At 47.0% G+C, this 27,931-nt stretch overlaps 1 protein-coding gene across 3 annotated transcripts in view; it reads right to left on the bottom strand.

Annotated features, from left to right (window-relative positions):
* THBS2 (thrombospondin 2) overlaps window positions 1–2,972 on the bottom strand; it is a 28,405-nt gene extending 25,433 nt beyond the window's left edge. For 2 of the 3 annotated variants that reach the window (XM_027081081.1, XM_027081099.1), the window contains exons 1-2: window positions 2,792–2,971; window positions 44–118 (exon numbers count right to left, since the gene is read on the bottom strand). In XM_027081081.1, the coding sequence (XP_026936882.1) occupies window positions 44–95 (52 nt within the window). In that variant the 5' untranslated portion in view covers window positions 96–118; window positions 2,792–2,971. Of the gene's footprint in view, window positions 1–43; window positions 119–1,262; window positions 1,287–2,791 lie in introns of all 3 variants that reach the window. The other variant, XM_027081091.1, reaches the window with a different exon arrangement.
* Window positions 2,973–27,931: the final 24,959 nt, after the last annotated feature.

The following is a 27,931-nucleotide window of genomic DNA, read 5'->3' as shown; positions in this document are numbered from 1 at the left end:
CGGGGGGGGGGGGGGGGGGGGGGGGGGGAGGGTCCACACTCACCCCAAGCACCGTACCAGGGCCATACGGCCAGCAGCAGCAGCGGCCACAGCATCCTGCCTCTGCCGGGCTGAACCCCTGCGAATAAATCAGACCCGTTACTTCTGAATACATGACCTCAACGTCTAGTGTAGACTGGGATTTTTACTCATATGACCATTTAAAAAGAATTTGTGTAGGAAAATCAGAACTGCCCACATGGATTTGTGGGCAGTTAAAGCTAGATAGGAAATGTGCTTTTCAAATGGATTCTTCTAACTGTAGCTGGTATTCCCTGGTCTAGCATTTGCTGACAAGCACTATGCTAATGACGTCCTAAGTATTCATATTATTTAACCCTCATAATGACCTAGGAGGCAACAACTATTATTATCGTCTCCATTTTACTGACGGGTAAGTGGAGTTCAGAGAAGTTAAGTGCTTGCCCAGAGCAGTGATGCTACTGAAAGGTGTAGCCAGGATGTAAACCCAGGAAGTTTGAATTCAGAAAAATGTCAGCTTGGGGAAAATGACCTATGAAGACATTTTGTGTAAATAGCCAAGAAAAAAGCTGCACATGACTTAATTAATAGAATAAATATTAACTGTATATGCGTTAGAAGTAAACTTAGTCTGGTGGATCATAATTACAAAAACAAAAATAGCCTTCTACTGAGTAATCATTTTTACTTTGCTCTTCTGTTTTCCTGAGGCCTGTTTTTCCATTCTTGAGGATTCTCAGTTGGCAGGCTCAGCAGACACTGGCCTAGAAGTCAGAGACTGGCCGGGAGCCCATCCACCGTTAACCCCTGCTCAGCCTCCTGGTCTCCGTGCTGAGCAGCGCACGGTCCCAACGCCCCTCCAGCGATACACTGCGTCCCGCTGAGGCGAAGCCAAGCTGAGACCCTCACCCCTCCCTGTTTAGGGCTTCAAATATCCTGAGCTTCTCAGTGACGAAGAAATCCAAGGAGTCCCCTCTACAGAAGGATTTGGAAACCTAGAACTACCCATTCCCCCCAAGATGGGGACCATCCCCTGGGCAAGCGGGGTCCATGCAGGACCCTCAGGTTTCCCCCTGGGATCCAGACACTTGCTTTCAGTCTGCCCACAGCAAGTCCAGAATTTCGCTGAGTTCCACCTGCACATCGAGGAGCCAGCTGTGTGCCCAGGCAAGCCCCCGCCGGGCCAGGCTCAGGGCTGCCTTGTCAGGCACCCTCTGTGCAACCTGGGGAAACTTACTTACCCTCTCTGGTCTCAGTCTCCTCTCCTGTAGAATGAAGAATGGGCATTTAAATTTTCTACTCATGGGGTTATTGTGAGAAAAAAATCAGGCAAGCTAGTGTCTGTAAAGGCTCATGTGGCCCAGCAAGCACAGGGCGCATGGCTGTGCGTTGGAACGCGCTGTCCCATGACCACCCAGTGCAGTAGGAGTGAGGGTGTTGATAGGACTCCAGAGGGCTGAGTTACACGAGTGAAGCCTCGTAAGGGACTTGGACTAGCACTTGGCACTCAGTGAACACTACGCAAGTGTTCAGAGTAAACGGTGGGCAGGCACGTCTGCAAAGCTGAGGTCTTTTCCCCATTCAGCCTCACGTGCACCTCTGTCCCCTGCAGACAGCGGTGACCGCTGCCTCTGGCAAAGACAAGCTCCAACCAAAATGTAAATTTCCAAATTCTGGAGGCTCAGCTTCCTATCAAGGGAGTACACTGAACTCTGTTGCTAACAAAATCAAGTCCTCTGACTCTAAAGCAGAAGTATCAGCCCTCTGCCATCTGCCCCATCTTATCTCAGGGGATCGCGACAGCAGAAAAGAACGCAGCAGGGTCGGAGTCACGGGTATGGCTGGTACAGCCTTATCAAGTCCTGTGTTCTTAGAAGGCAACACGTATGATATCCTACGACACACGCCATAGGGACGGGGACACACGCTCCCATATCCTACGCCTCACTTCACACATTTAGTGCTTGTTTAAGGTCATATTTTTTTCCAAAGGAAAGGTTTCCAAAGCCTTCTGCAACAGAATACCATTAGAACTTGTAAAGATCTTTTAAAATTCTTTTTATATCAACAATCAAAGCAAACATAACTTCACTGAGAAACACCTCCTTCCCTCGGCCGAGAGCGCCGTGATTTCCCCAAAGAAGCCCAACTCGGATTGACAGAGTAACGCTATTTCCCCTCTGCCTTTTCATCTGCAAATTATTCCCCAGACTTTCAAGAACAGCTGGAGTCCACGGGCAGCCGGAACACTCTGCACGGGCTCACTAAATACTATTCATTAAGAACGTTCAAAAGCACTTGTCAGCTGTGAAAAATGTTTAGAATTTGTCTCTATAACCTCTCCGCTTGTTTTTCACATGCTCAGGAATAATTTTTTCTAGTCTCTTTCTCATGGCCACACCTTGATAATAAACTTTATGTGGAAATGTCTTATTTTGTAGCTGAAAACAGAAGCATCTGCCCAAGTTTCCAGGCAGGTACATTCACGAAAGTAACAAGAATCCTCAGGTGATGCGAAAGGCCAGGAGATCACAACATTATCCCTGCAAATAAAGTGCTGAAAATGAGTTTACTCGCCTCAGTTCTCCAACTGGGCGGCACAAATACAAGGTGAAGACGTGTTTGCTGTTGAGGTACTGATAGGCATGCCCCCTCCTTACTTTAAACCTCTTCTGCACTTTCTCCTTCTCCCCTCTTAGAATCAGAAAGAGCCTTTTCTGAAAATTAAACTACAATGAATTGTTTTGGTAAATTTAAAAAAAGCTCTTACCTGGTATGTGGAAAACCTGCAGGGATGATTCCTCTCAGCGTTGGGAATGGGGTCCAGGAGGTATGATGGTCAGGGAGGAGACCCAGCCCCACTCAGCAGAGGAGCTGGGCTCAGAGCTCGGTACCCGCCGGGCAGCAGGCGCTCCTTATATGCGCTGGGTCCTGTGTGGGGCTGTCAGTCAGACACACGCGGAAGCAAGCTGAACTCACTCCTTCGGAGAAATGACATAATTCCTCCTCTGATCTCGCATTTGCTGGAGTACCGGGCACCGGTCTGGTCCAGCCTCCCCGCAACCCCGTCGCCCCACCCCTGCTCCAACCCGCAGCTGGGGGACCACAGAGGAGAAGCCAGATGAGTGAGGGGAAGACTAACTTTTCCTGTCTTCTCTCAGGAAATAAAATGCTATAAATAAAACCAGCAAGATTGGCTGGAACTCCCCTTTTTGCTTAGGAGAAAGAATGCAAGCTGTAGGCTTCAGATCTGGTTCACATTACCCAAAGTGAGAATGGTCTTTCTAAACCAAATGAGTAACAATCAATAAAACGCAAAAGGGTAAGTGGGTGGAAATGATCAGTCCACCTACTGATGAAGTTATACGGGCCAATTCATTTATCACGTGCGGAAAGTACGATATTTAATCTAAAAGGAAGTCAACACATCACCTAGATGACAGAGAAACAGGATGGGGAATTATTTTCATCCAAATTCTACTTCATGAGCTCAGCCCGGACCCCATAGGATGGCCTCTCCCTGGGGACGCCCAGTGTGCGGCCAAGAACCTCTGGCACAGACTTTCCCCGCAGCATGAACAAGCCGTAGTCAGCTTCCAAGGCTCGCTTACCAGGACAGCCCGATGAGCGGGTCGTGCAAGAGGAAGCCTCGAGAAGTAAGAATAGCAACAGCCAGACTCCCTGCCACTTCCCAGAGCTCACACATCCCCTGAGGCCAGGCTGCGCCCTGGACGGAGGCAGGAGATGGATGGGAGAGGGGGCGGATGAGGGGCAGGTGGATGGAGGGAGGAGGCGAGGCATCCCCAAGACCAGGCTGGACCACAGACAGAAGAGGAGGTATGGTCGGCTGCATGGGCTGACGACCCCCGAGGTACCGGGCAGCGGTGTGGTCAGCAGTCGACAGGTCAAGTCTCAGCTAAAGGGTGTTAGAGGGAGTTTGCTCTAAGCCACCTTGGAATCTGATGGGGGTAACGTTGCTGAGGAACCTGCATCCTCTACACCTGGGTCCCTGCCAGGTGGGGGCCACGAGGGACAGCAGGTGCACACAGAGCCAGCCACACTGCAGCCCAGCCAGGGTGTCCCTGGGGGTTTGGAGGATGGAGTGGGACAGGGAGAGGGCTTGTCACCGAGCAGAACCATGACCTTGGCCCACTGTTTGCATTTTCTGAAAGCCTTTGTTTATGGTGACTGTACATTTATTACCGGGTACACAATATCAATTTCTGAGCTACAGAGGAAGAAGAAACTTGACTCAAAGAATATATAGTATATGTCTTGTTCAAGGTAAGATATCTTGCTTTTGGTCAACTAATTGGTGACACAGTCATCATTTAAATTAAAAAAGCTGGACTCTATGTAACTCAGTTGTTGTCTCAGACTCCAAAGAAGAATGTATAACCCCGTTTCCCTTAAAGCCTTTTCAGTGGAACTTGTTGATATGCTAGTTGACCTGACTTTGCTGACAGGTTGGCTGTTCTTTTGTCCAGAAAGCGGTGGTTAAACCCTCATGCCCCACCTGCCAGCAGACGGAGCTGTCAGTGCCTTTCTTTATCTACCCACCCGTCTGACGGCCACTCACCCAACGAGCTTGAAGACAGGAAGTCCTGCTGTGCTGAGCATCTCAGGAGCACACGGGGTGAGGAAGTGTCTTACCACCTTCGCAGCTGAGGAGAACAGACCACAAGCAGCACCAGGTCAGAGGAGCGCTTGGCCAGAGCGATCACCTTGCTGGGGCTCCAGAGAAGAGGTTTCTTCCAAAGGGGAAGCTGGACTTGGCAGTTCCGCTGCACAGGGGGCATTGGAGGCTGGAGCAGGTCCTGGGCGGCCACCACGGGACAGAGGGACATGTGACCATGAACCACAAGGCAATGTCGGTCACAGCAGGCAAACGGGAATTCTGAAGAGTTAACAGACACTTGAGCAGAATATCAGTTTTCGGGGATGAGGAAAGTGTGTGCATCTAACAGAAGAGGGGAAAGAAGGGCCAAAGCAGGCTGGGTCACATCCCCCAGTGCGTGGCCACCTGGAGCCTGTGACCTGACACTGTTTGGAGACACGGTCTCTGCAGGTGAGGTCGTACTGGAGGAGGGTGACCTACGTCCAGTGACTGGTGTCCTTATAACAAGAAGGTCATTGGGATACAGGACACCATGTGAGGACAGAAGCAGAGATGGGAGGGATGAGGCCACAAGCCAAGGAACCTGAGGATCACACAGCCCCAGAAGCAGTAGGACCTCCCCAGAGCCTCCAGAGGGAGCACGGGCCTGCCTGCACCTGGACCTCAGATGTCCAGCCTCCAGATGGTGAGAGAATTCGCCAGTGTTGTTTCAAGCCGCCCAGTTTGTGGCACTTTGTTACAGCAGCCCCAGGAGACCAACGCAGAGGCACTGCCAGGTTCCAGAAACTCATTTTCACAGTCATTGTGGGAGGCCCGGGTGGAGTGGAGTGGGGCAAGCTACATCAGGATTGCAGGACCAGCTACTGACTGGGCCAGTGACTGTCCCCAGCTGGGGGTGGGGTCAGCCTGGCTATGACTCTGAGTCTGATTGGGAATCAGGGGCTCTGGGATGAGGAGGACAGATGGGGGTCCAGGCAGGTTCCTGCAACGGGATCAAACATCACCCTGTTTAGGGCATCCGACACAGAGGGTGGGGTATGGGGTGCAGCTCTCACCCCAGGTGCCTAGGCTGGGCTGTGTTCCCACAGAAGTGCCCAGTGCACGTATAATCTGCCCCTTCCAGCCCCACCGGGCAGGTGCCCAGTTCCAGACACTGGACTTTAGATGGGCGTGGTCCCTGGGGCAGGAGGGGGAAGGACGGGCGGGATGGAGAGGGGACCAGAACAAATGCCTAGGGGGCCACGCCACTGACTCCAGATGCCTGGAGAAGCCTCTGGAAAAGGTGTCTTCGTGTCTCTGGAGCAAAACTAGAATTTACGTACCAAGGAAACAGGGTGAGATTCCCGCTCATTCCTGGCAGCTCCCTGTTTGTCAGCGACTTCCAGTCACAATGAACACCTGAGCGTCAACTGATGGCCATGGACCCTGAAGGAGATGTGGCAGGGGATTCACCAGAAACACGGGCGGTCCTGGCACACGCGGGGCCGTTGGCCGGAGAACGGGGTCTGCTCTGTACCACGTGCTGCAGATGCTCCGTAAGTACCTTTTGAGTTAGAGAATGAGCCAGTGGGTTCACACACAGACAAACAAAATGAACTCTCTGCTCTTCTTACGAGAAAACTCTGAGCAGCTGAGGTTTGGGTGGAATCGAAGGAGGGTCAGCCCAGCGCGGCTCCCTGGGGCGTTCCGAGCGCCCCTCACTCCGGGATCTCGGTCTCTGCGGGAACCGAGGGGGTCTGGAGGTGAGGGCGGGGGGCCGGGACCATCTGACCCTCGCAGTGCTGAGCCGGTGAGGCTGCAGGGGCGGAGCCGTCGAGGGCGCAGGACCGGAGCCGGGAGCAGGGAGCTGGGCGCCCTGGATGGAGACACCGCAGCGGCAGGCATCTGTTTCCTCTTAGGTTCTCCCGGCCCTGAGTCAGCAAAGGGCTTTCTCACCCTCCTTTGGGCGGAGGGTTCCTGGAACTCGCTCTGCCCTGCCCGACAGCAGAGGAGAAACAACCGTGTGTGACTCCGACGTGAGGGTGCAGGGGGCCGGGGGCAGGAGAGGATTCCTGAACAGAGGGTCCTGTGAATGGAGGCCAGGCAGGACGAGGTAGCGGGTTACTTGTAGTCCCGGCGGGAAGGGAGCAGCCGCCCAGAAATGCTAGGGGGTGAGGAGGTGGCCAGCGGCCTCGGCCCGCGTGTGGCCGGGCAGAAGCTGGGGAGGCCGTGAAATGGGGCTGTGAGAGTGGAAGCCTGGATCCAGCCCCAGGCCGTCTGCGACACTGCCAAAGCCCCACCCTGGGCCTCGGCTTCCTGCCTGGGAGACAGGCACACCCCCAAACCCACCAGGTCGGAGCCCGGTCTGAGCCAGCCCAGGGCTCTTCTGGCAGCGTCAGCAGGTGGAACGAGGTCCCCCTCCAGGGTCCCCAGCATGCGGTGGGGATGCTTACCAAGCAAGGACACCAGTGTATGGCTCCAGGCCAGAGGGCAGAGAGGCCAAAGTGACCCCGAAGCTCTAGTCCCACAGCACAGCCGGCAGGGAGCCGGGGCTGCTCTCAGGCCCAGGGCTCTGCTCTGTCCTCCCATCAGCGCTTCTGAGCTACGACGCCAAATCTCTTCACTTTCCCCGTGTTTGCTGCTTTACAAAACCTCTGAGACACTGTGAAAAGACAAATGTTGCAGGTTCTTGATCCAGTGGGGGACCCCGGGGGTCACGGCGACCTGGCTGCAGCAGCGTGGGGCCCGGGTGAGGCCAGGCGGTGCTCTCCCAGCGTGCTGGACTCCTTCCCTCAGCTGTGTCCTGCACTCCCACACCTGACGCTCAGCTGCCGGTGTCAGGTCTCCTCCTGGCCGGCCTCCTGGCCTCCGGGCTCACTCATCCGGTCATCCTGTCGGGTTTCGGGCCTCACCCCAGCCAGGCCCAGCCCCGTCTGGCCGCAGACTCACCTGTCCTACTTCTGTTCAAACGTGCCGTCAGATGTAAACCCACGTCCACAGAAGCGGCACTGGTGTCCTCGCCTTCCTTAGCCGCCCTCCACAGGGGACATGGCTCTTCAAGCCAGGGCCGATGAGCTATCCTGATCTTACCTCTCCCTGGAACTGCGGATCCCACATCTGCAAGGCTGGGAGCAGCCCTCCCCCAGCCTGGGCCGAGACGTCACTCTCCCCATCTGTCCCTCCCACTCCAGAAACCCCAGACTCCGCTGGAGCCGAGGGACAGGCCGGCCAGCCGCTGGGATGCGGACTCTGGGGCCCCACACCTCGCTCAGCTCCCGGGAGGCAGCCCTTCTGCACTGACTAAATGACAGCGGAATGGGAACCCCAATACCTCTCCAGGGACCCGTGAGCCCACAGAGGGCTGGGGAAGTGCCTGGTGCCCTGCAAGCCCTCAGCCACCTGCAGGGGCAAGAGAGCCTCAACCGCTGTGCCTGCCCCCTGCAGTCACCCCCCAGAGTGACTGGAGGGACACTGCAGGCATGACACCCTTGGTGCCCTGCTGACCCCCCCCAGTGACTTCCCTCCCCAACTTCCGTGGTCGCCCCTCCCCCTCCCCCTCTCCTGTCTCCTTTGGGCTCCCCTCTCCCGCCCCGTCACCTTTCTGTGCCTCAAATGCTATTCTCAGGGACCTTGACCTTGCTACCCCTTCTGCCCGAAACACTTACCGGACAGCTGTCAGACGGCTGGTTCTTTCTACTAAAGCAGCTCAGGTGTCAGCTTCGAAGTCTCCTCCAGGCCCAGCCAACCAAGACCCCTCCCTGCACCCGCCACTCCCCACTGTCCTCTTATCTCTCAGGACCCCATTTACACTGAGCTCCTCTGCGGATTCCTGGAGGAGGTGCCTCGCTCTCACTGGCCCGTGACCTCCAGGAGAACAGAGGGTCCAGGACAGCAGGGGCTCACCCACCCCCCTGCCAGGGCTACGGCCCGAGCCTCGGGGACATGCCCCAGGGGTGTGGGCACAGACGCCCACTCTCGGCGTCACTGAGGGAGGGATGGGGCTCCCCTGGTGACTCCATCCTGAATCCCATTTATCCTTGCCTTGTGCATCAGAGGAGGACTTCCGATTACCCAGCAGAAGTTCATTGATTAACATCTTTTTTCTTTTGCTAAGTCAATCAGTATAAAGTCGATATATACCATGTGCCTGGACCAGGCTGGTCCCTGGGAATATTGTAGGTGTGAGGCTGAGGCCTGAAGGGGCTGACAGGCTCCACAGGGCTACTTCCTACAGAATTCCTTGCTGAGCCTGGTGGAGAGGAGGATTGCAAGTCTGAAAGCCAAGTCTCAGCCGCTGCTTCTGCGGATCAGGAAGAATCTAAAGCGATGTGAGGGCTGCTTCTGCCCCAGAACTACGCCGTCAACACCGTTTTCTCAGCCCAGGCTCCAAAGCAGTCCACAGTCAGCACCAGAAAGCTGCTTAACCAGGAAGCAATGTTCGAGCAAGATCCTGGGGGACAGTCAGCAGCGGCACAACTGGACTGTGATAAACCAGGGCATGTGTCGCGGGAGAAAGGAAAGGGAGCGGAAGACAGTCTGGGGGCATTTCCTCGGTCGGACCAGGACCCCCGGCATCAGCAAGGAGGAGCCTCTCCCTCAGGGAGGCGGAAGCTGGGCCACCCAAGGCCCCCTGGGAGCAATGTCACTGGTCCCACACGGGACACCGAGGCGTCTGCCAAGGAACCCTCCAGAAGGTGGTGCAGCTGTCTCTGTTCCGCCCAGAACCTCCAGTAAAAGCTGCCCCAGATCCACCTGTCAGGTCCCCCGTTCTTGATGCGGAAGAATAACCCCCGCCCTCAGTAGGGCGGCGAGGACAAAGCATCCACTTAGTTTCCTTTGATAAGGATCTTATCACGCACACTGATGTCGAGTAACTCCATACAGACAACCAGTGCTTTTCTTTTTCTCAAACCCTAAAGATGGCCAAACTCTGATACACAATACACAGGAAACCAGGGTCTCCCAGCCGCACCAGGGCCCCAAACGGACATGACCACCCCAGACACCCGGGCCATCTACACACAGGGTCAGTGAAGGGCATGTGTCAACATGGTGTTTCTGCAGAGTTTTCCCTGAATTTGCTCCACTTCTTCAGGGTTTTGCTCAATGTCTTTCAGGGGAAAGGACTTGTGCCGAAGCAGTCTGCGCTGTGTCCTGGGAGAAGGCACACATGGCGATGGGTCTCCACAGACAGGTTCATGTGAATGACATTTGTACAATGTTTTTGTAATTAGGGAGCAGGAATCTGAGCAAAGAGACAGAATGGGAAGATTTTCAGGCCAACCGGCGTTGTGCTCGCCGCTCGCTCGGTGCGTGCACATGTGCATGCGTTGTTACTTTGGAATTCAGTCAGGAAGGGCAGAAGAATCCCAGTGATTATAAAATATCCCCGTGAGCACCACAGATGTAAATATGGTTCCCAGGATTGAGCAACATTAACCTTTTGCAAAGTGCAATCACAGAAGAGTTTCGAAGTATCTCCTTTCTTTTCAATGCCCTTGCAAGTTAGTGAAAAGGCCAGATTTTGCAAGATGTCCTGAGCTGCATGACCTCATAAGAAGGGTCAGGGTCTTCATTTTCTACTCAATTTTGGATCTTTTCAAAAAGTATTTGGCAAACTTTATGTGTTAGTCAGGGCTCTCCAGAGAAACAGGACAAATAGGAGGTACATACATACAGAAAGATTGATTGTAAGGAATTGAGTCACACCATTCTGGAGGCTGACAAGTTCCTGATCGGCAGTCATCAAGCTTGAGGCCCAGGAGAGCTGGTCTGTTAAGTTCAGTCCTTGTCTGGAGTCCTGGCCCCAGGACAACTGAGGGTGCATTTCCAGTCAGGGCACTCAGGAAGAGCTGATATTTCACTCGAGTCCAAAAGGAGGAAAAAGCCGATGTCCCACTTCAAAGACACTCAGGAGAGGAGAGTACCCTCGTATTCAAGGGAGGGTCAGAATTTCTGTTCTGTTCAGGCCTTCAACTGATTGGATAAGGCCTACCCACGTCAGAGAGGGCAATCTGCTTTACTTAGTCTACAGATTCAAATGTTAATCACATCCAAAAACACCTTCACAGTATAAAGCTTGGCCAAATGTCTGGGCTCCCCATGGCCCAGTCAAGATGGCACAAAAAATGAACTATCACAACTTACATGGACAAAAATTAAAAACTGAAAGAAGAGAAAGCCAAAGGATTCCTCTGATGAAGGGAATTTCTCATTGGGTGTGGGTTAGTAATGAGCTGTCTAACAATACTCACACCGACAATGAATTTATTCCTCAATGACTATCTTGACCCTTCAGTGAATAGGATGAATCAAAAGTGAGCTGAAATTATTAAGGCAGAGTATAAAATGAAACGCTTTTAATTCAAACGTCTGATCCTGAAAGTGTTTCTTATCCTATGAATTTCATTCTTTCAATTTTTGAAGCTATTGAACAATGGAACAAAATAGAAATTTTCTTTGCTTGTAAATTTGCATAAAATATTTTATTTTCCCCATTCAGAAGAGCAGTAAAAAGAGTCCACATAAGAAGTTCTTAATTAATTGATTTAATTTAAAATTCTATTAATTTGATAAAGCACCTAGCATGGTGAAAAGAATCTAGAAGTACAGTAACGTACATATTTTAAACTGAAATTGTCAATTCAAAAGTAAAGCTGGTGATCCAAAACCTAAGTAAAATTGGGTAAAACAAGATCAGTTCTGGACTCTCCAACACCCAAAGCAAGCCTCTGGTATAAGAGCATCATAAGACAATAATACAATTTAACTCAGATTTCAATGTTTTCTTCGTACTTCTCCTCATACCTAGTACACATATCTACAGCTGTCTCTAGGGATCTTTAAAATATGCTCATATTCTTATCTCTACAATTTCATTTTTATTATTTTTATTTTTGAGTCTATTGTATGTGGGACTGTTTTCCTAATTTCTTTTTCAAGTAATTTATTTGGTGTATAAAAACACAACTGCTTTTTGTATGTTGATTTTGTATCCTGCAACTATGCTGAATTTGTTTATTAGTTTCAACAGGTGTGTGTGTGTGTGTGTGTGGAGTCTTTAGGGTTTTTTACAGGTAAGATCATGTCATCTCCTGAGATAATTTTACTTCTTCCTCTTGGATTTGGATGACGTGTATTTCTTTTTCTTGCCTAATCTCTCTGGCTAGGACTTAAAAGTACCATACTGAGTCGAATTGCTGGATCATATGGTAATTCTGTTTTTAATTTCAAGGAGTTGTCATCCTGGTTTTATATAGTGTCTGTACCATTGTACATTCCCACCAAGAGCGCACAGGGTGGCAATTTCTCCACATCCTCACTAACACTTGTTACTTTCTAGTTGTTTGTTTATAATAGTCACTCTACAGTGACCAGGTATGTGTGTGTATATATACATACATATATACATATAGATGCATATATATACTGTGAGCAGGAGGTGCTAGGTCGTTATAGTTTTCTTTGTGTTTCATGGTGTTTTGAGTACAATGATCAGAAGGCTCTGGCCTTCAGGAGCCTTAAGCTGAGTGCTGCTGTCATTCCACCTCATGAATCTTACAAGCAGGGCCTGAGAAGATTAAACTGTCCTCAAGCAACTTAACTGAATCCCAAACTAGAATAGAATATAAGAATATATAGGGATATCCAGCATGCCACAAAGTAAAATTCACATCTGGTATATAATCAAAGAGTGCTGTATACGCAATAATGAAAACAAATAGAACCTACAATAAGAAGAAAATTCGATCCAGTAAAACTGCCCCAGGACGGATGCAGATGTTAGAAAATAGCAGAAAATGGCAGAAAAACTGTTTTTATAACGGTATTCCACATGTTCAAAAAGTTAAGTAGATACGATGAAGGTATAAAATGCATCCAAATAGAACTTTTAGACATGAAAACTATGTGTGAGATGAAAATACATGTGTGCTTATTCGGGGGAAAAAACAAGAGATTAGTGAACTTGAAGTCCTAGCAAAGCTACTATCCATAAGAAAACACACAAAGACCAAAGGATTTAGAAAACTTAACAGAACACAGTGAATTATAAGGCACCTGAAGTGACTCACATACTTGTAACTGGAGTCCCAAAGGAAGAGAGAAAAACAATTATAATGCCCCAAACTTCCCAATGTGTTGGGTAAGAAGCCACATATTGATGAAGCCCAATGAACCCCAGTCATAAGTAAAGTGAAAAAATCTATACCAATGCACATAGTAGTCAAATTGTCTAAATCAGAGATAGAGAGAAAAATGTAAACAGAACCAAAGAAAAACAACACATTACATATCGAGGAACAAAACTAATAGTGACAGGAGATTTCTCATACGAAACAATCAATGTAATTGAGAAGAAAATGGAGTCCAATATTTAAAGTACTGAAATTAAATATATATATTTAATTTATATTATATATATCAGCCTAGATTTCTATACCTAGACAAAATACCTTTCAAAAACAAAAGTAAAACAAAACCTTTTTCAGGCATACAAAATTGGGAAGAATTCATCACCAATGGGCCTGCAATACACAAAATGTTAAAAGAAGTCTATCAGGCAGAAAGAAAATAGAAATGCAAGAGGGGAATAAGAATATAAGGACACTTCCTCAACCTGATAAAGGGCATCTATAAAAATCTATAGCTAACAACATACTTAATGATAAAAGACTGAATACTTCCCCCTAAGTATGGTTGAAAAGATGCCCAGCTCTGTCAGTCACCAGGTCAATGGGAATTAAAATCTCAATAAGATTCTACTATGTACCTATCAGAATAGTTAAAAAGCTTGACCCTACCAAGTATTGGCAAGGTGTGGAAGAAATGAACTGGAACTTTCATACACAACTGTTGGGAAGATAAAGTCTCACTTTGGAAAACAGTTTGTCCATTTCTTCAAATGTTAAACATACACCTGTCACACTATCTGACCATTTCATGCCTGGGTATTTACTCAAGATAAATGAAAGCAAATTTCCACTTGGCTTGTACAAGAATGTTCATAACAGCTCTAGGTAATAGTCCCAAACTGAAAACAACCCAATGTCTATCAACAGATGAGTGGTTAAATAAAGAGGTGGTATATCCGTTTAGTGGAATTCTACTCATTCATAAAAATAAATGAATTAATAATATATGCAACAACATGGATGAATCTCAGTATAGTCATGCTGAGTGAAAAAAATCCAGACAAAAAAGTTCATAATCTATTTACATAAACTCTAGACGTGCCAACTAATCAATAGTGACAGAAGGAAGGTCCACAGTGGCCTTGGGAGGGGAAAGTGGATGGAGGGGTAGAGAAGGTTGGGTTTACAAAGAGGCAGGAGGAGGAGTCTGGGGAGAAGGATATGTCAGGGATATTGTGTGCGTGTGACGATGGCTTCATGGCTGTACAAATGTCACAGACGATCAGATCTTACAGTTTAGGTACGTGAAATTTATTATATGTAATTATAACTCACTGAAGTCTAAAAAGTATCAGAAACTGAATACCATGCTAGAATTGGCTAGTTCCAGCTGTAAAATTTTCATAATATCATGAACCAGTTAGTGCCAAACTGGCAGGTTGTAGTTCTCCACACTGGGAGCGGCTACGTCATGGAAATCAGCGTGTGTGCTTGTGTCTATTTCTCTTGAAAGCTGGTTGACAAACATTTACCAGTACATCGCTGGACTGAGAGTATGAGTATGGTCAGAGAATGGAGTTACCTGTAGAAACATTTTCCCTATTGATGTTTAAGAACATATAGGTATTCCACTAACACATTTGTTTATATATTTGAATAATATTAATTAATTAAATGGTGATAATTCACTAAATCATCAAACGTTGAACTTTAATCTTCTATCAGGTTAAATTTGGTAAAATACTAATGGAAAAGGTCATGGAGTGCTTGCCTTTTTTTGCTCTCTCTTGAAAAGTGGTCCTGAAGACAGTGACCCTAGGCCACCTCTTACTCATTCCAGCAGTTCAAAGCCAAGTCCTGAAGCACCCTGCGGTCATCTGACATCCTGTCTCTCTGCCTGGAAAGTTCTCCATCCATATTCTCGTCCCTCCTGTCACCTGAACCCACGCCTGGCTGACCTGGGTCTCAGGTTAGATGATACTCTTTCTTACAAGCCTCTCCAGACCACTTGGACTGTTAGAACCACTTTCTCATGATCCCACGTCACCTGTGGTCACCCTTTCACCTGATTTATCCTTCTGAATCACCCACTACACTGGTCTGTAAGTTTCATGAGGGTAGAAGTCATGCTTCTTCTCCAGGGGAGGTCAGCATCCCCCCAGGTGCCTGCCATGTGGCGATGATTTAATATATTCTTACAGAACCATAGATGAATGAATGATTTAATATTCATCCAAGAAAAGGGAACTCTCCTACATTGTTAGTGGGAATGTAAACTGGTGCAGCCACTATGGAAAACAGTATGGAGGTTCCTCAAAAAACTGAATATAGAGTTGCCATATGATGCAGCAATCCCACTCCTGGGCACACACTATACTTCAATGGACAAAACTATAATTCAAAAAGATACATGCACCCCAGTGTTCATAGCAGCACTATTCACAATAGCCAAGACATGGAAGCAACCTAAATGTCCATTGACAGATGAATGGATAAAGAAGATGTGGTACATATGCACAATGGAATACACTAAAAAAGAAAAAAAGAAAAAAGAATGAAATAATGCCATTTGCAGCAACGTGGATAGACCTAGAGATGATCATACTAAGTGAAATTAGTCAGACAGAGAAAGACAAATATCATGTGATATCACTTATATGTGGAATCTAAATTATGACACAAATGAACCTATCTACAAAACAGAAACAGACTCACATAGAGAACAGACTTGTGGTTGCCAAGGGGAGGTGGTGGGGAGGGATGGGACGGAGTGGGAGTTTGGAGTCAGCAGATGCAAAAAACTCTTGTGTAGAGAATGGATAAACAACAAGGTCCTACTGCACAGCACAGGGAGCTATGTACAATATCCTGTGATAAACCATAATGGAAAAGAATATGAATGAGTATACACATATGTATAATTGAATCACTCTGCTATACAGCAGAAATTAACACAACATTGTAAACTGAATATACTTCAATAAAGTAAATTTTTAAAAAATATTCATCCAAGAGTCTGGTTGGCTTAAAATGACAAAACATAGGCAAAAGTCTTTGATAACTATTAAGCTCTTTAGGGAAAGATATAATTATTTTTAATTATTTTTAAATTATAGAAATTACTTATATGCTAAGTATATAAATGTATTTTTCTACATAGAAAAACATCAAAAAATTCTTAACACTTGTCTACCTAAACTACTTTCTTACTTTATGATAAAATTTAACATGTTTAATAGCAGTGCAGGTTCTGCTATTGCTTTATACATGCCAAATAAGGAAAAGATCAGTTAAAAAAAAAGAAAACTACTTCTTTGTGCAGGATTTGGATAGAATATTTTCAATTTTGATGTTTAAATTTATTTTTGTTAACATTGGTGGCACATGCATTAAGTAAAAGTGATTTGTTGAGTTGACGGTAGATTAATGATTGAAAATACCAAAGCAGCATCTGTAAAAGCAACCACATTTTCTATAGTTTTAAACGAATCCTTTTCTATGAAACAACACAGTAAAGTATGCATAAATGTGTAATATTAGAATTTTGTCAGATGCAATGTTCCATAGTCTTTCTGCACATTTTTTAATGTAGTTCATTTTCTGTAGGTATGTTTTTAATGTTATAGCTTATGTTATTATTTCTTTTCGTTATAATCAATCCTTATTAGATACTCACGCACATTTCAAGCTTAAAATTATGTTTCCCTTTTGGTTTTATTGAGATATAATTGACATACTTCTCTGTGTAAGTTTAAGGTATACAGCATAATTGAAAAGGAGCAGGGCCCTATGGTCTCTCCCCCGACATCCTGTCCCTGCCTTTTGCCTGTGGAAAAACTTTAGCCAAAGAATAAGTTTCATCAGAGAAGTGTGAAAATGCAAAGACAAAAGTAAACAGTCGAATGAGACCAAATAACAGTAGTTTAGTCATTAAGCAAAGTCAAGGACCTTTAGTTCCTCCTCAAGGGCTAGAGATCATACTCTGGACCATGTCCTCTGAGCCATCTTGTAGATAACGAAATCCCCACCAGGTGGAAGAAGTTAACTACACGATGACCAGGCCATAGCCATGACATAAGCTGCCACAATTCCCAGAACTGACCTCAAGGAAATGGGAACAAACCGACCCTGGACCTGAAGACTAACTGTGCTGGAAACAATCAAGATGACGCTGACCAGAGCACCGCACGGCCAATTGCAAGATGACGTCAGAGCTGGCTGTGCTCCGTCTGCATGGAGCCCCCTCCCTCCATCTATAAGGCTCTTGCCCCCTGATTGTCAGTGGGGGGGTGGGGAGTGGGCCCTTGGACAGGGGTCCACCCTCCCCCCACACCCCCAGTTGCAGGCATCCGAAATAAGGCAAATTTTTCTTTCCACCAACCTTATCTTTTTATTGGCTTTTGAGTGGCGAGCAGCCAGACCCCACCTTCGGTAACATAATGAGTTGACTTGCATGTATTGGGAAACGATTACCACCACGAGGTTAGTTAGTACCCATCACCTCACATAAATACAAAAAAATTTCTTCCCTTGTGAAGAGAACTTTTAGAATCTACTGTCTTTAACAACTTTCAAATATACCCGACATAGTGCACCAGTGCACCAGCACCAGTGCACCAGCACCAGTGCACCAGTAGACTGCTTTCAAGTATACCACCTGTGTTAACATAGACATCGTGCTATACATTAAGTCCCTGGTACTTATTTATATTATAAAGGGAAGCTTTTGCCTTTTGACCACCTTCATCCGATCTCCCACCCCTCACCCCCTGCCTCTGTGACCACAAATACTCTGATCTCTTATTCTATTTTTTTAAGATTCCACATATAAGTGAGATCCTACAGGATTTGCCTTTCTCTGTCTGACTTACTTCGCTCAGCATTATGCCCTCGAGGTCATTATATAACACACATTGCCGTAAATTAGCATCCTGCACATTTAAACATCTGTTTCAGCATGATTATAAAAAGGCTCATAATCATTGGCATGTGACTAGAAATCCGTTCAAGACGCCTACTCACCAACAGTAAAATGCACTGAGTGCATTGCAAAAGAACAGTCTGTGTGCCTAATTTGTAGGAGAATTTTAGGAGTCCACAAATATGTTCTTAGCTTTAAACAGAGTACAAATATCCCTGAAACTATGGCAACTCAATATGCAGAGTTAAGCCTGCAAGCGTCTAATACACGGATGGGGAAGTTATGAATACAGTATGTGAGGACATTTACCATCTTAAATATGCACCAACCTGTCTACCCCATTGCCACCTGGGGAGGATCAGCCCAGTGCGGAGGAGGAAGAGTAGGAGGCCTGCTTTTGTGTTCAGGTTGACGTTCTTGCGTGAAATAGTAACCTCTCAAAGTCGTTACCATCTCATCTGTAAAATAGCCATAACTGTAGTATTTAGCTCGTTGGGTCATTCTGAGGAGTGATGAGATAGTACATCTAATGCTAAATTCTGGGCTAGAGTGATCCCATGATAACCATTAGCGAGGATGATGACGGTGATGGTGATGGTGATCTCGTCGTCATCGGATCCGGGGCCAGTGGAGACATCACTGTTGTGACGGTCTTGGAATTTACCACCTCTTTGAGATAGTATTTATCTAAAATGCTTATCTGTGTATTAACTCTTAGGTATACAAATTCCTTTTTAAAGCCTTCTCCATTCTTTAGGGGCTTTCACACCGCTTGTTGCCAAACTCCCGCAAGGGAAGGCAAACGTGGTGTCGTTAGGGGAGCTGCTAAGTGAGCAGGGAAGATGGGGTTTGCAGACATTTGCATCACCACACTGGCCATGATCCAGCAGCTCCATCTAGAATGTGGCCACGGTTTCCTTGGGGAAACATGAATTCTGTAATCAGTCAAGTGAATTGTATTCGCTGGTTGAATGAAGCTTTCCGCTAGTAGGTTAATCTTTCCTTTAACCATAGCAACGCCCTCCCAGCTCACTCCTACAAGCCAATCACCTTCTAGCATTCTCTCCGGCACCTAGCTGTCAAGGCTCTAGTTGGCTTAGGCTAACCTACACATCAAACGTCCATAGGTATGGGTGCAGGGCCACATATGGGGAGAAGTCGGCAGGATGAGGACAGCGAGGCGTGTCACTGGATAATTATGGAAGTCACTCAAACTCCGGTGCCTGATGCCTCTTTACTAAAATGAAATCAGTGGCAGGTGACCTCCCGTTTCTCTTCTAGCTCCAAATTTCTCTGTGTTGAGTGGCAGTGCTATATTTCACAGATTTTAAGCCCAAGTCTGTGCACTTATCCAGAATTTTACAATAAAATACAACAGGAAGTAACAGAAAGAGAGAACGCCGATGTTTTCTTCAGCCTTACCAGCACTACCCCTAGCTTTCTGCTCAACGTGTTTAGGTTAAAAGCAGCTGTTGTTCCACAATTAGCTAACTTTTCTCCTAGTAACAGCGTGCATCCACCTCATCTCTGCGTTGACCAACAGATTCAACCAGTGGACAGGCTGGATGATAGTGACCATATATCACTGACACAGAAATTATGAGAGGTAATTAACATTAGTGCAATTCATAGAACTAATGGAGACTGTCATGTCTATTTCTTAGTTCAAGGAGCTTTCATTTTAATTGCATTATATACGTGCAATGTCACTTTTGGTGTTTGAACCAACACTGCCACCTAACAGGCAACGTCTGCCTGTGTTCTCATATTTCCTGCACCAGAGGACTGTTTAAGAAAACTGGATTCTAGAACGGCCATGATTTCCTTGGGGAAACATGAATTTTGTAAGACCTGTCAAAGAAACCGCATTGTTGTCTTCTAATACCCCATTTAAGTTTACTCCAAAAAAATCATTATAACAAGATAGGGTTGTTACTCATAACCCTAGGGTAAATATGTTCTCATCAGTTACATAAAATGTGTTTTGAGCTGTTACTAGATACTCTGCAGAGAAAAATGTTGCTAGTAAAATTTTCCTTCTAAAATGTACTCATTAAACATGGTAGACACATTTATCATCATCCCTATTATTGCACGATATTTTCCCTTGAGGGAAACAAGAGGTCCAGGAAAGAACCCGGTGCTGAACGCATGGTGAGGGCCAGGTGCCCTTATCTGGGCAGTATTTATGGACTGTACATTCTCCAGAAATGAGTACAACTGAGCCAGCCAGATTCTTGCCTTGATATCTTATCGATAAGGAATGTCAAACTATCTCCAGAGATGTAAAGGGATGCAGAAAATAGCATGTTTGAAAGATTTATTTGATGAACTCTTCAGAGTTGGCCAGGAGAGCCAAGGGGTCTCCTTGAATGACAGAAGAGCCAAGGGATCTCCTTGAATGACAGAGGTGGTCCTGAAAGTGCCTTTTACGTGACTTTACAGCCTCAGCACAGATCCTCCTTGGGGTCTCAGGTGGGCTCACCCGGAGCCAGCTGACTTTGGCACCAGGAAGGAGCTTGGGTTTGGATCTGCTCCACTCACATCCCCAGTCTCCTGGGACCCACACCTGCCAGAGGGTTCCCTACACATGAGAGAGTGAGTAGGGACACGCCATCCCCCTGAGCCTGGCCTGAACTCTCCACTGTCACTTCTGCTCACGTTCTGTGACAAAAGCAGTCCCATGGCCAAGCTGGGTCAGTGGGGAAGGGAACGAACCCCTCCCTCTTCACGGGCATGGTTACAAACACACCGTAGAGGTGGACTCATATCTCTAATCCGGAGGAGGGAGAATGGTGGACAGCAGCCACTCCACCACAGGAGCTTCGCAGACCGCAGGGCCTCGCTGGCCCCTGTCCACACCGCCTCCTCATCCCATATGGACATTGGGCAAAACCGTGAAGGATTTTGATCTGAACTGCCAGTCAAATGACACAAACCAATCAGATGTGCTGGGTATGAATTCCTTAGATAAACTGCCGGTATTACTGACTAAATATTACAAGACACCTTGGTGCACAAGACCTGTTAAATCACCCTTCTTTAAAAGATTAGGGCAAATGCACACAAACCCTTGAACAATGTCTCAGTTATCTGGTTTTAAGTTGTTTTTCCATCACACAGTTGCCACCGTTCAGAGCTAAACTTCGTTGTCTCTTTACTCCAGAGATTTGCGAACATCTCTTCTTGGTTGTTCTGCTGTGCATATTTTTCTATGTAACTCTAACCATATTTTGAAAATAATTTTAATAGCCAACATTGACTGAAAGCTGTTCGGGTTAACATTTATTTATTCTGAACTAATTTTCCCCAAATCATAGTTAATCTCTGGACATAGTCAGGTCTTTGCAGAGACAGTGTGTTATTTTTATAAAAGAAAATACAATAACATAAAATGATAATACAAAGTAAGCAGGTGAAGCCCATCAATGATATTTTAGATCTTCAACATCTTTTCTGAAATGTTCACAGCCTTCTCTACACAGGTAATGCCTACAGCGGCCGACCTTCATGCTGTGGGAATGGCCCGATCGAGTCCTCCGTGCTGCGTTCTGTGTACTGGGTATAACTTTCCTATTGCAAGTCCCACGAAGCAGCAACGTCTACATCTACCATATAGGTCTAAAGCTTCCCCACTTCTAGTCCATATATTCAATTCCCTGAAGACAAAAACCTAAAATTGGATTCACTGACTGGTTATGAACACCTACTATGTGCATGGTATGCTGTATTAGAAATTGAGAATTTCTATTTCTTTAATTTACATTTTTAAATATATTACTAAAAATCCTGTTGTAAAAGAGTTATGTAGGAAAATGGCTAAGAATTAGACAAGGGAGAAACACTGATTTTTTGCGGGTTAGGTCAGGATGGCTCCAAAGACAACACAACCGGAAACAGTCCTTAAAGAATGCTCAGGTGAACTATTCAGAAGAGAGCCTTCCAAGAGGAGAAATTACCTGAGCAAAGAGAAAAGACACAGATGCACAGGACACACCTAGGCAAAGGAAATACTCCTGAGTTCCTGGAACACAGGTGAACAGGAAGGAGGGAGGGGAGTTGGGGCTGCAGAAGTCTGTCCGTCCAGACATCCAAGGACTCGTATTCCCAGGAGCTTAGCCTCAGTTATGTCAACATCGGGGTTCTGGGTTTTGCTTGTCTGTTTTAATTGTCTGCAGTTTTTTTTTTTTCAAATGCATAACAATTGCATACAGTACAAAATTAAAAACAAATCCCAAGCCACACTTTAATGAACAGTGGGCTCTCTCCTCACGCCCACCTCCGCCTCCTAAGCCCCCATCCATCACCCTCTTGTCTTCCTCTTCCACGTCTTGTGTGTGTCCCAGAGGTGATGTAACAAGCACACACAATCACACGTTTGCACAGCACACAAGGACACATAAGCGCTCCAGGGTTGGTCAGGTTGCCCAGAAGCAGACCTTATCAAGTCGTGATGTGCTGAGTGCACCCTACAGAAACAGTAGGGAGGGGGTCCTGGTCCGGGATGGGCCACGGCCAGCCACGGCGCATTGTAACGCAACATTCTCAGAGCCAGGCTTGGCTACACAAATTGCAAAGCCCGGTGCAAAATAAAAAGGAAAAACCATCAAGATAGGGACAGCCGAGCTTTAAATCAAGTATGAGGCCTCCGATTGAGGGGCCCTGTCTGACCACACGGGTGGCAGCCCGTGAAGCTGGCCCTGTCCAATTCTGACTCTGCAGGGACCCCAGGATGTAAGGGATACCTCCAAGTTTCTCCTGAACTTGGGTCCAGGAGCTTGGTTCTCCCCACCTTTCTGTCGGCGGCCCGGGGCCAGCCTGGGGGACACCCTCTCCTACACCCCCGGCCCTGTGCCCACAGGTGAATCTGCCTAGTGGCCTGGAGGACCCCCCTCAGCAGGAGTAGCAGGTGCTGGCGGTGGGTGGGTGGGGGCAACTGTCAGAGCTGGTGACAGGGAGTGCAGGGCCCGAGGGGCTCTGGGCGGGGCTGCCGGGGCGCAACCCTGAGACCTTCCTGAACCAGCTCAGAGGAGCTGCCTCGTCCCCTGCGATGACTGTGCACACCTCACCGTCTGGGTGAGTTCTTCGTTTTGCCGGTGTCCCTGCCAGTGGGCATTTGGGGCGTTCCCAGGCCCGTGCTGATGTACCACCCCCAGCGATTATCCTTATTTGTGTGCCTTTGCGCACATGTGACAGGATGGCCTCAGGACAGTGCATCAAAGGGTGGGTGAATTTTTAACTTCGAAACATTGGCCAAATTCCCCTCCGCAGAATGTCCTCCAGCCAAGTGTGAGAGTCGCCAGTGGCTTTTAACCAGAGCGGTCACTTGAGCATTTCTGCATTTTAGACAGGTCGTCCAGGCTACCATGAGAGCACTGACTGGTCGGGGAGAGCACCGGGAGACACGGGGAGAAGGTCCAGACCCTGACTCAGTCCAGGCAGGAGGCTGTGAAGGCTTCCTGAAGATGAGCAGACGTGCCAGGAGGCTGGGATGCAGAGGCCTGGGGGAGTGGAAGCTGTGTGTGGTGACGGATACGGCGGGCAGGGTCTGACAACAGGAGAAGGTCAAGACCTTCACCGTGGGAGACATTAGATGGGCTCGTGATAATCTAGTCAAGAAATAAATAGAGACGGGGCGCTTGTTGATGAACGTGTAGGTTAGACGTTCCCCCGGAGGGGCGCAGGCCCGGGGACGTGCGAGCTGGAGCTCAGAAAAGAGGCCGGCGGTGCAGATGCGGCTTTGGGAGATGCCAGGCTTCAGAGGGCATTGCTCTCAGCTCCTCCATAGAGAGGACGGAAGACCAAAAACTGGGGGACCCAGCAGCCAGTGGGTGGGAGGAGTTGGAACCAGGGAAGGGAACTGGAAAGGAACAACAGGAGAACAGGAGGCCAAGTGCAGAGGAGGAAAGGAGCCGGCGGCGGACAGTCCCTCAGCCAACTGAATGCAGAGTGACGTGGCAGTGTCCTTATTTGGGATCAAAGCATCACCTTTGGCCCCATGCTGGAATGGAAAGCATCCCTGGGGGACTCCCTGAGAGGGTGCTGATGGGAGGCTTTGAGAACCAACAACAGGCAGACCTCCAGGACTCACTTCATCCTGCCGCTTCGAGGAGCTACACCCACGGAGTTTGAAGATTCCGGGAACACAGCTGTGAATTCACTCCATCCACCAGCTCAGAAAGACAGACTGCAAATCTTTGGGTGGGTATCCCCCAGGATGCTGGGAAGCCAGCCTCTCTCCCCGCCAGGCCACTCCCCGTGGGAGGAGAGGACAGAGGATGTCTGTCAGCAGAAGTTAACTCCCACCCTTAGGGACACAGCAGTGGGGCCTGGTTCCACTGGGGACAAGTCAGCCTTTAAATTCTGCAGGGGCAAGTGCACTTGTGTCCTTGAAGTTCTTAACAAACAGCAAAAAGGGGAGAGTATGATTCAATAGCATTTAACCACATGCACCTTACCCATCGCAGAGCTTTGGAAACACTCTCTATAAGATAAGCCCTGGATAATCCTGCCTCCTTGACTTTTCACCTCTGCATCCCTTCTGTGAATGGTGCCTTCCCACCTTTGACCCCATTCTCTAGCCAGTCTGACGTGAGACCCTCCACGCTTCCATTCACTCAAGAGGCTACAAAAAAATATGGTTTGATTTTTTTATCTAAGCTTCTTAATTTTGCAACTTCCTATGTGACCTCAAAGCTGATGCTAAATCAGAACATAGTGACATGACTCACCAATTCCCAGGAGGCAGATCTCTAGAAATAAGTTTCATCAGACATCTAAATCCCCTGCAATGACATCACTTACTTTGCATAATTATTTCCCAAAAGATCCTCCTTGGCAACGTTTATGTTGTTTATGCTAAGAATAAATTTTTCATGCCAGATAAACAGTCAGAGTCCCAAACAATTTTTTTCTCTTTCTTTATTTCCTTTTCTTCTTTTTTAAATTGAGGTATAGTTGATTTACAATATTATATGCTTTAGGTGTACAATAGAGTGACTCACAATATTTAAAGATTGTCCTCCATTTATAGTTAGTATAAAATAGTGTTTATATTTCCTTGCCGTACAGTAGATCCTTGTAGCTTCTTTATTTTATACGTAGCAGTTTGTATCTCTTAACCTCTACCCTTATCATGCCCCTCCCCTCTTCCTTCTCCCCACTGGTGACCATTAGTTTATTCTCTACATCTGTGAGTCTGCTTCTTTTCTGTTATATTCACTAGAGTGTTTTATTTTTCTGATTCCACATATAAGTGATATCATACAGTGTTTGTCTTTCTCTGTCTGGTTTATTTCACTTAGCATAATGTCCTCCAAGTCCATCAGTGTTGCAGCAAATGACAAAATTGTCATTTTTATTGTCATTCTTTATTTCTTGATTAATAAGCAGGGAGTGGTGTCATTGGGAAGTTTAAGATTTGTGCAGCCCCGGGACCAGGGATTCACCCAGACCAGGGATTCACCCAGACCTCTGTACCAGCAGTGTGACCTCGGGCAAGTTACACCACCTCTCAGATATATTTAAATAAAATGATACACATAAAGTAACAACTTGAGCTCACAGATTTATTTTGAGGATTTTATAAAATAATTTATATAAAACCGAAGTCACCAGGCATATAATAAGATTTTTCAGTTAACGGCACTGCTGTCATCATTATGTTTCATTACATTACACTGCATGTGGTATAGTTATGGTGGAACATGGGATTTGAATGCGACTTTAGCAACCTCCAAATAAGTACATGCGGATGGCTGTGGGCCTGCGTAACTGAGGCCTAACCTCCCCTAGGCAGGCGTCTTCTGTGACTTCATTAACCACGAGACTTTCTCTTGTTAATACTGTGCTGAGTCCTGCGTGTTTGTTCCCTTGCATGGTCTGCATCCACAAGAAAATCTTCACCATTAATTCCTGTCAAATGGATCTCGTGGAAATGTAGGTCCACGATAAAGACACAGGGAAGGAGACTGGGCAGTTCAGACATCTTATAAGTTGGGAATTTAATAGGCAGAAAAGAGGACTTGTTTTCTTTGCTCATTTCTTCTAATTAACATGTTAGAGACCTCCACTGGGTTCCCTAAAATTGGAAAAGGAGGACTCGGCCATGTCCAGGACAAAAGCCAGGTGCAGTTGTGTCCTGCCCGTTGGGGAAGGGGCATCGGGCAGCCCCTTCTTAACAGAATAACCTGAAGCATATCGTATGCACTCCAAGATAAGGAGGTTATTTGGATCCCCTCTGTTTTAACCACTGTGGAGAATGGTATTTTCAATAATAAGGAATAATTAACAGTAAAAGTTAACAGTAAATGCTGGTCTGGGTCAACTTTACCTTTATCTTGTCACTGATCCTTGAGGTACGGAACAGTGTGAGAGACAAGACAGCCACCCCACTTTCCATCTTGTGTGACCCCCAAAGGTCTAGGACAGGGCAGCTCTGAGCCAGGTGACAGAGAAGCAAAGTATGAACATGGTTGGAAATGCAATCACCTATCAACCCCCTATGGTAGGGAAAGGGAACATCCTTCTCCTCGACTCTTTCCTTATCCCCCTGGAGAGGAAGGAACAGTCAGATTCCAGGACTCTTCATCTGTCATGTCCTCTCAGCAGGACCCCAGTGGTTGAGATACTTGAGAAACCCAGGTCCTGTGTGTGGCTTTCTTTTCCATTCCATGGAACACTTTCGGACGTTCATCTCACTCTGGACCCCTTCCCTGTTTCCTCTCTTCCTGAAACACACTTTAAGCGTGTTGGCCACACTCCTCTGGTCTCCTGTAAAGTGTAACCAGTTGGAGGTCATAAAATCCTGAATATTGGGTGTGGGGTGTAGGATCCACGGAGAGATGTCCTTTTAGGTGTTGGACGAGGGAACTCACTGAAGCCTCATGCCAACCAGAAAGCCCTGCGTTGGCTGACATCCATTCCATTGATGCAATAAAGTGGCATTTGTCTCCTCTCTTGTCATTTCTGTGGGTTTACAGCCCCCTCATCATTCTCAGAGCAGAAGAATTAGCAATACAGGACTTGAGCCTCCATCACTGGGAGGTTCTGCCCACCTGCCAAGATCCAGCTCCAGGAGCACTTGCTGCTTCTCTCAACAGGCATTTATTCCTTTCCTTTAAATTCTCACGTTTGTACTTCCATGTCCCACTTAAGTGAGAATAGTTCATTCATTCATTCACACACACAAAAAATTGAGTATTCTCTGTGTTTTGAAGTCACGCATTCACATCTCAGGTAGCACAAGCCATTATTTACCCTGATTTATTTGCCAAGAGCACAGTTGTTATTTTGCAGCTAGAGTTGGCATGGCTGGATGGCTTTTTCTCTATCTAAAATGAAAAAGGAAGTCTCAGAACCCTTGCAAAGTAAACACAGGTGCTTAATATACCTAAGTTAGAAAGTACATTTATTGTTGGAAGCAGAGCGTCCTTCGCAGTGACACAAAGCCACACTGCAGGAGTCTCGGGGCGTGGCGCACTGCCAGGGAGTGTCCTGTCATGCTCTTGGGCCCACTGCCAAAGGCTTCGTGCAGAAGACATTCTAAAGCAGGCTACTGTCAATTTTTGTCAGTGACTGTTCACAATAGTGAATCATTCAGTAGCATGAATACTTCTTCACGTCTCTGTATAAATCCTCTGCCCCCAGACCCCTGAAGGATGAAACAGCCTCTACCGCTGAGAACACTGATTAGATCTCCACTTACCTGTCCATTACATGTCCAACAGCAATGAGCTCTCAGTCTCTGACTCAGAAACTTCCAGATGGCTCAACCCAACGAAGCAATGCACGCAGGTCAAGGGGACAGACAGGCTGCCTTGAGGCTCCAGGACAGGATGACCAGTGGAGAGTCACCCGGAGACCCTCAGGGGGTAACTTGCATCCTCGTCCACTCCAGGGCCTGATCTGGAGCAAATCTGGATGGACACCAGATTCATCATCGACCGAGTACCCACACACAAACCAAGTGCTATGAGGTTTTATGTAACCAATATGTATAAAACGGATAACTAATAAGAATCTGCTGTATAAAAAAATAAATAAAATAAAATACAAAAATAAATTGAATATTTCTTACTTAGCCTTTTGACATTTACAATGAGAAGGCCCTTGTTCAACACTCAACTTTTGAAAACCTAATCTTCCTATTAAAACATCCAGCTTCCCGAGCATCTCTGGACTCCAGTCCATGTGTTCATATGAGCAGTTCATAGGACATACTCCCAACAATAACCCTGTGCAGTCTTTAAAGATTCATTT

This window comes from Aethalodelphis obliquidens, unplaced genomic scaffold (assembly GCF_003676395.1).
Source record: "Aethalodelphis obliquidens isolate GAN/ISIS:26980383/991018 unplaced genomic scaffold, ASM367639v1 scaffold3, whole genome shotgun sequence".
Taxonomy (NCBI): Eukaryota; Metazoa; Chordata; class Mammalia; order Artiodactyla; family Delphinidae; genus Aethalodelphis; species Aethalodelphis obliquidens.
This window is presented reverse-complemented; position numbering and strand designations above follow the sequence as displayed.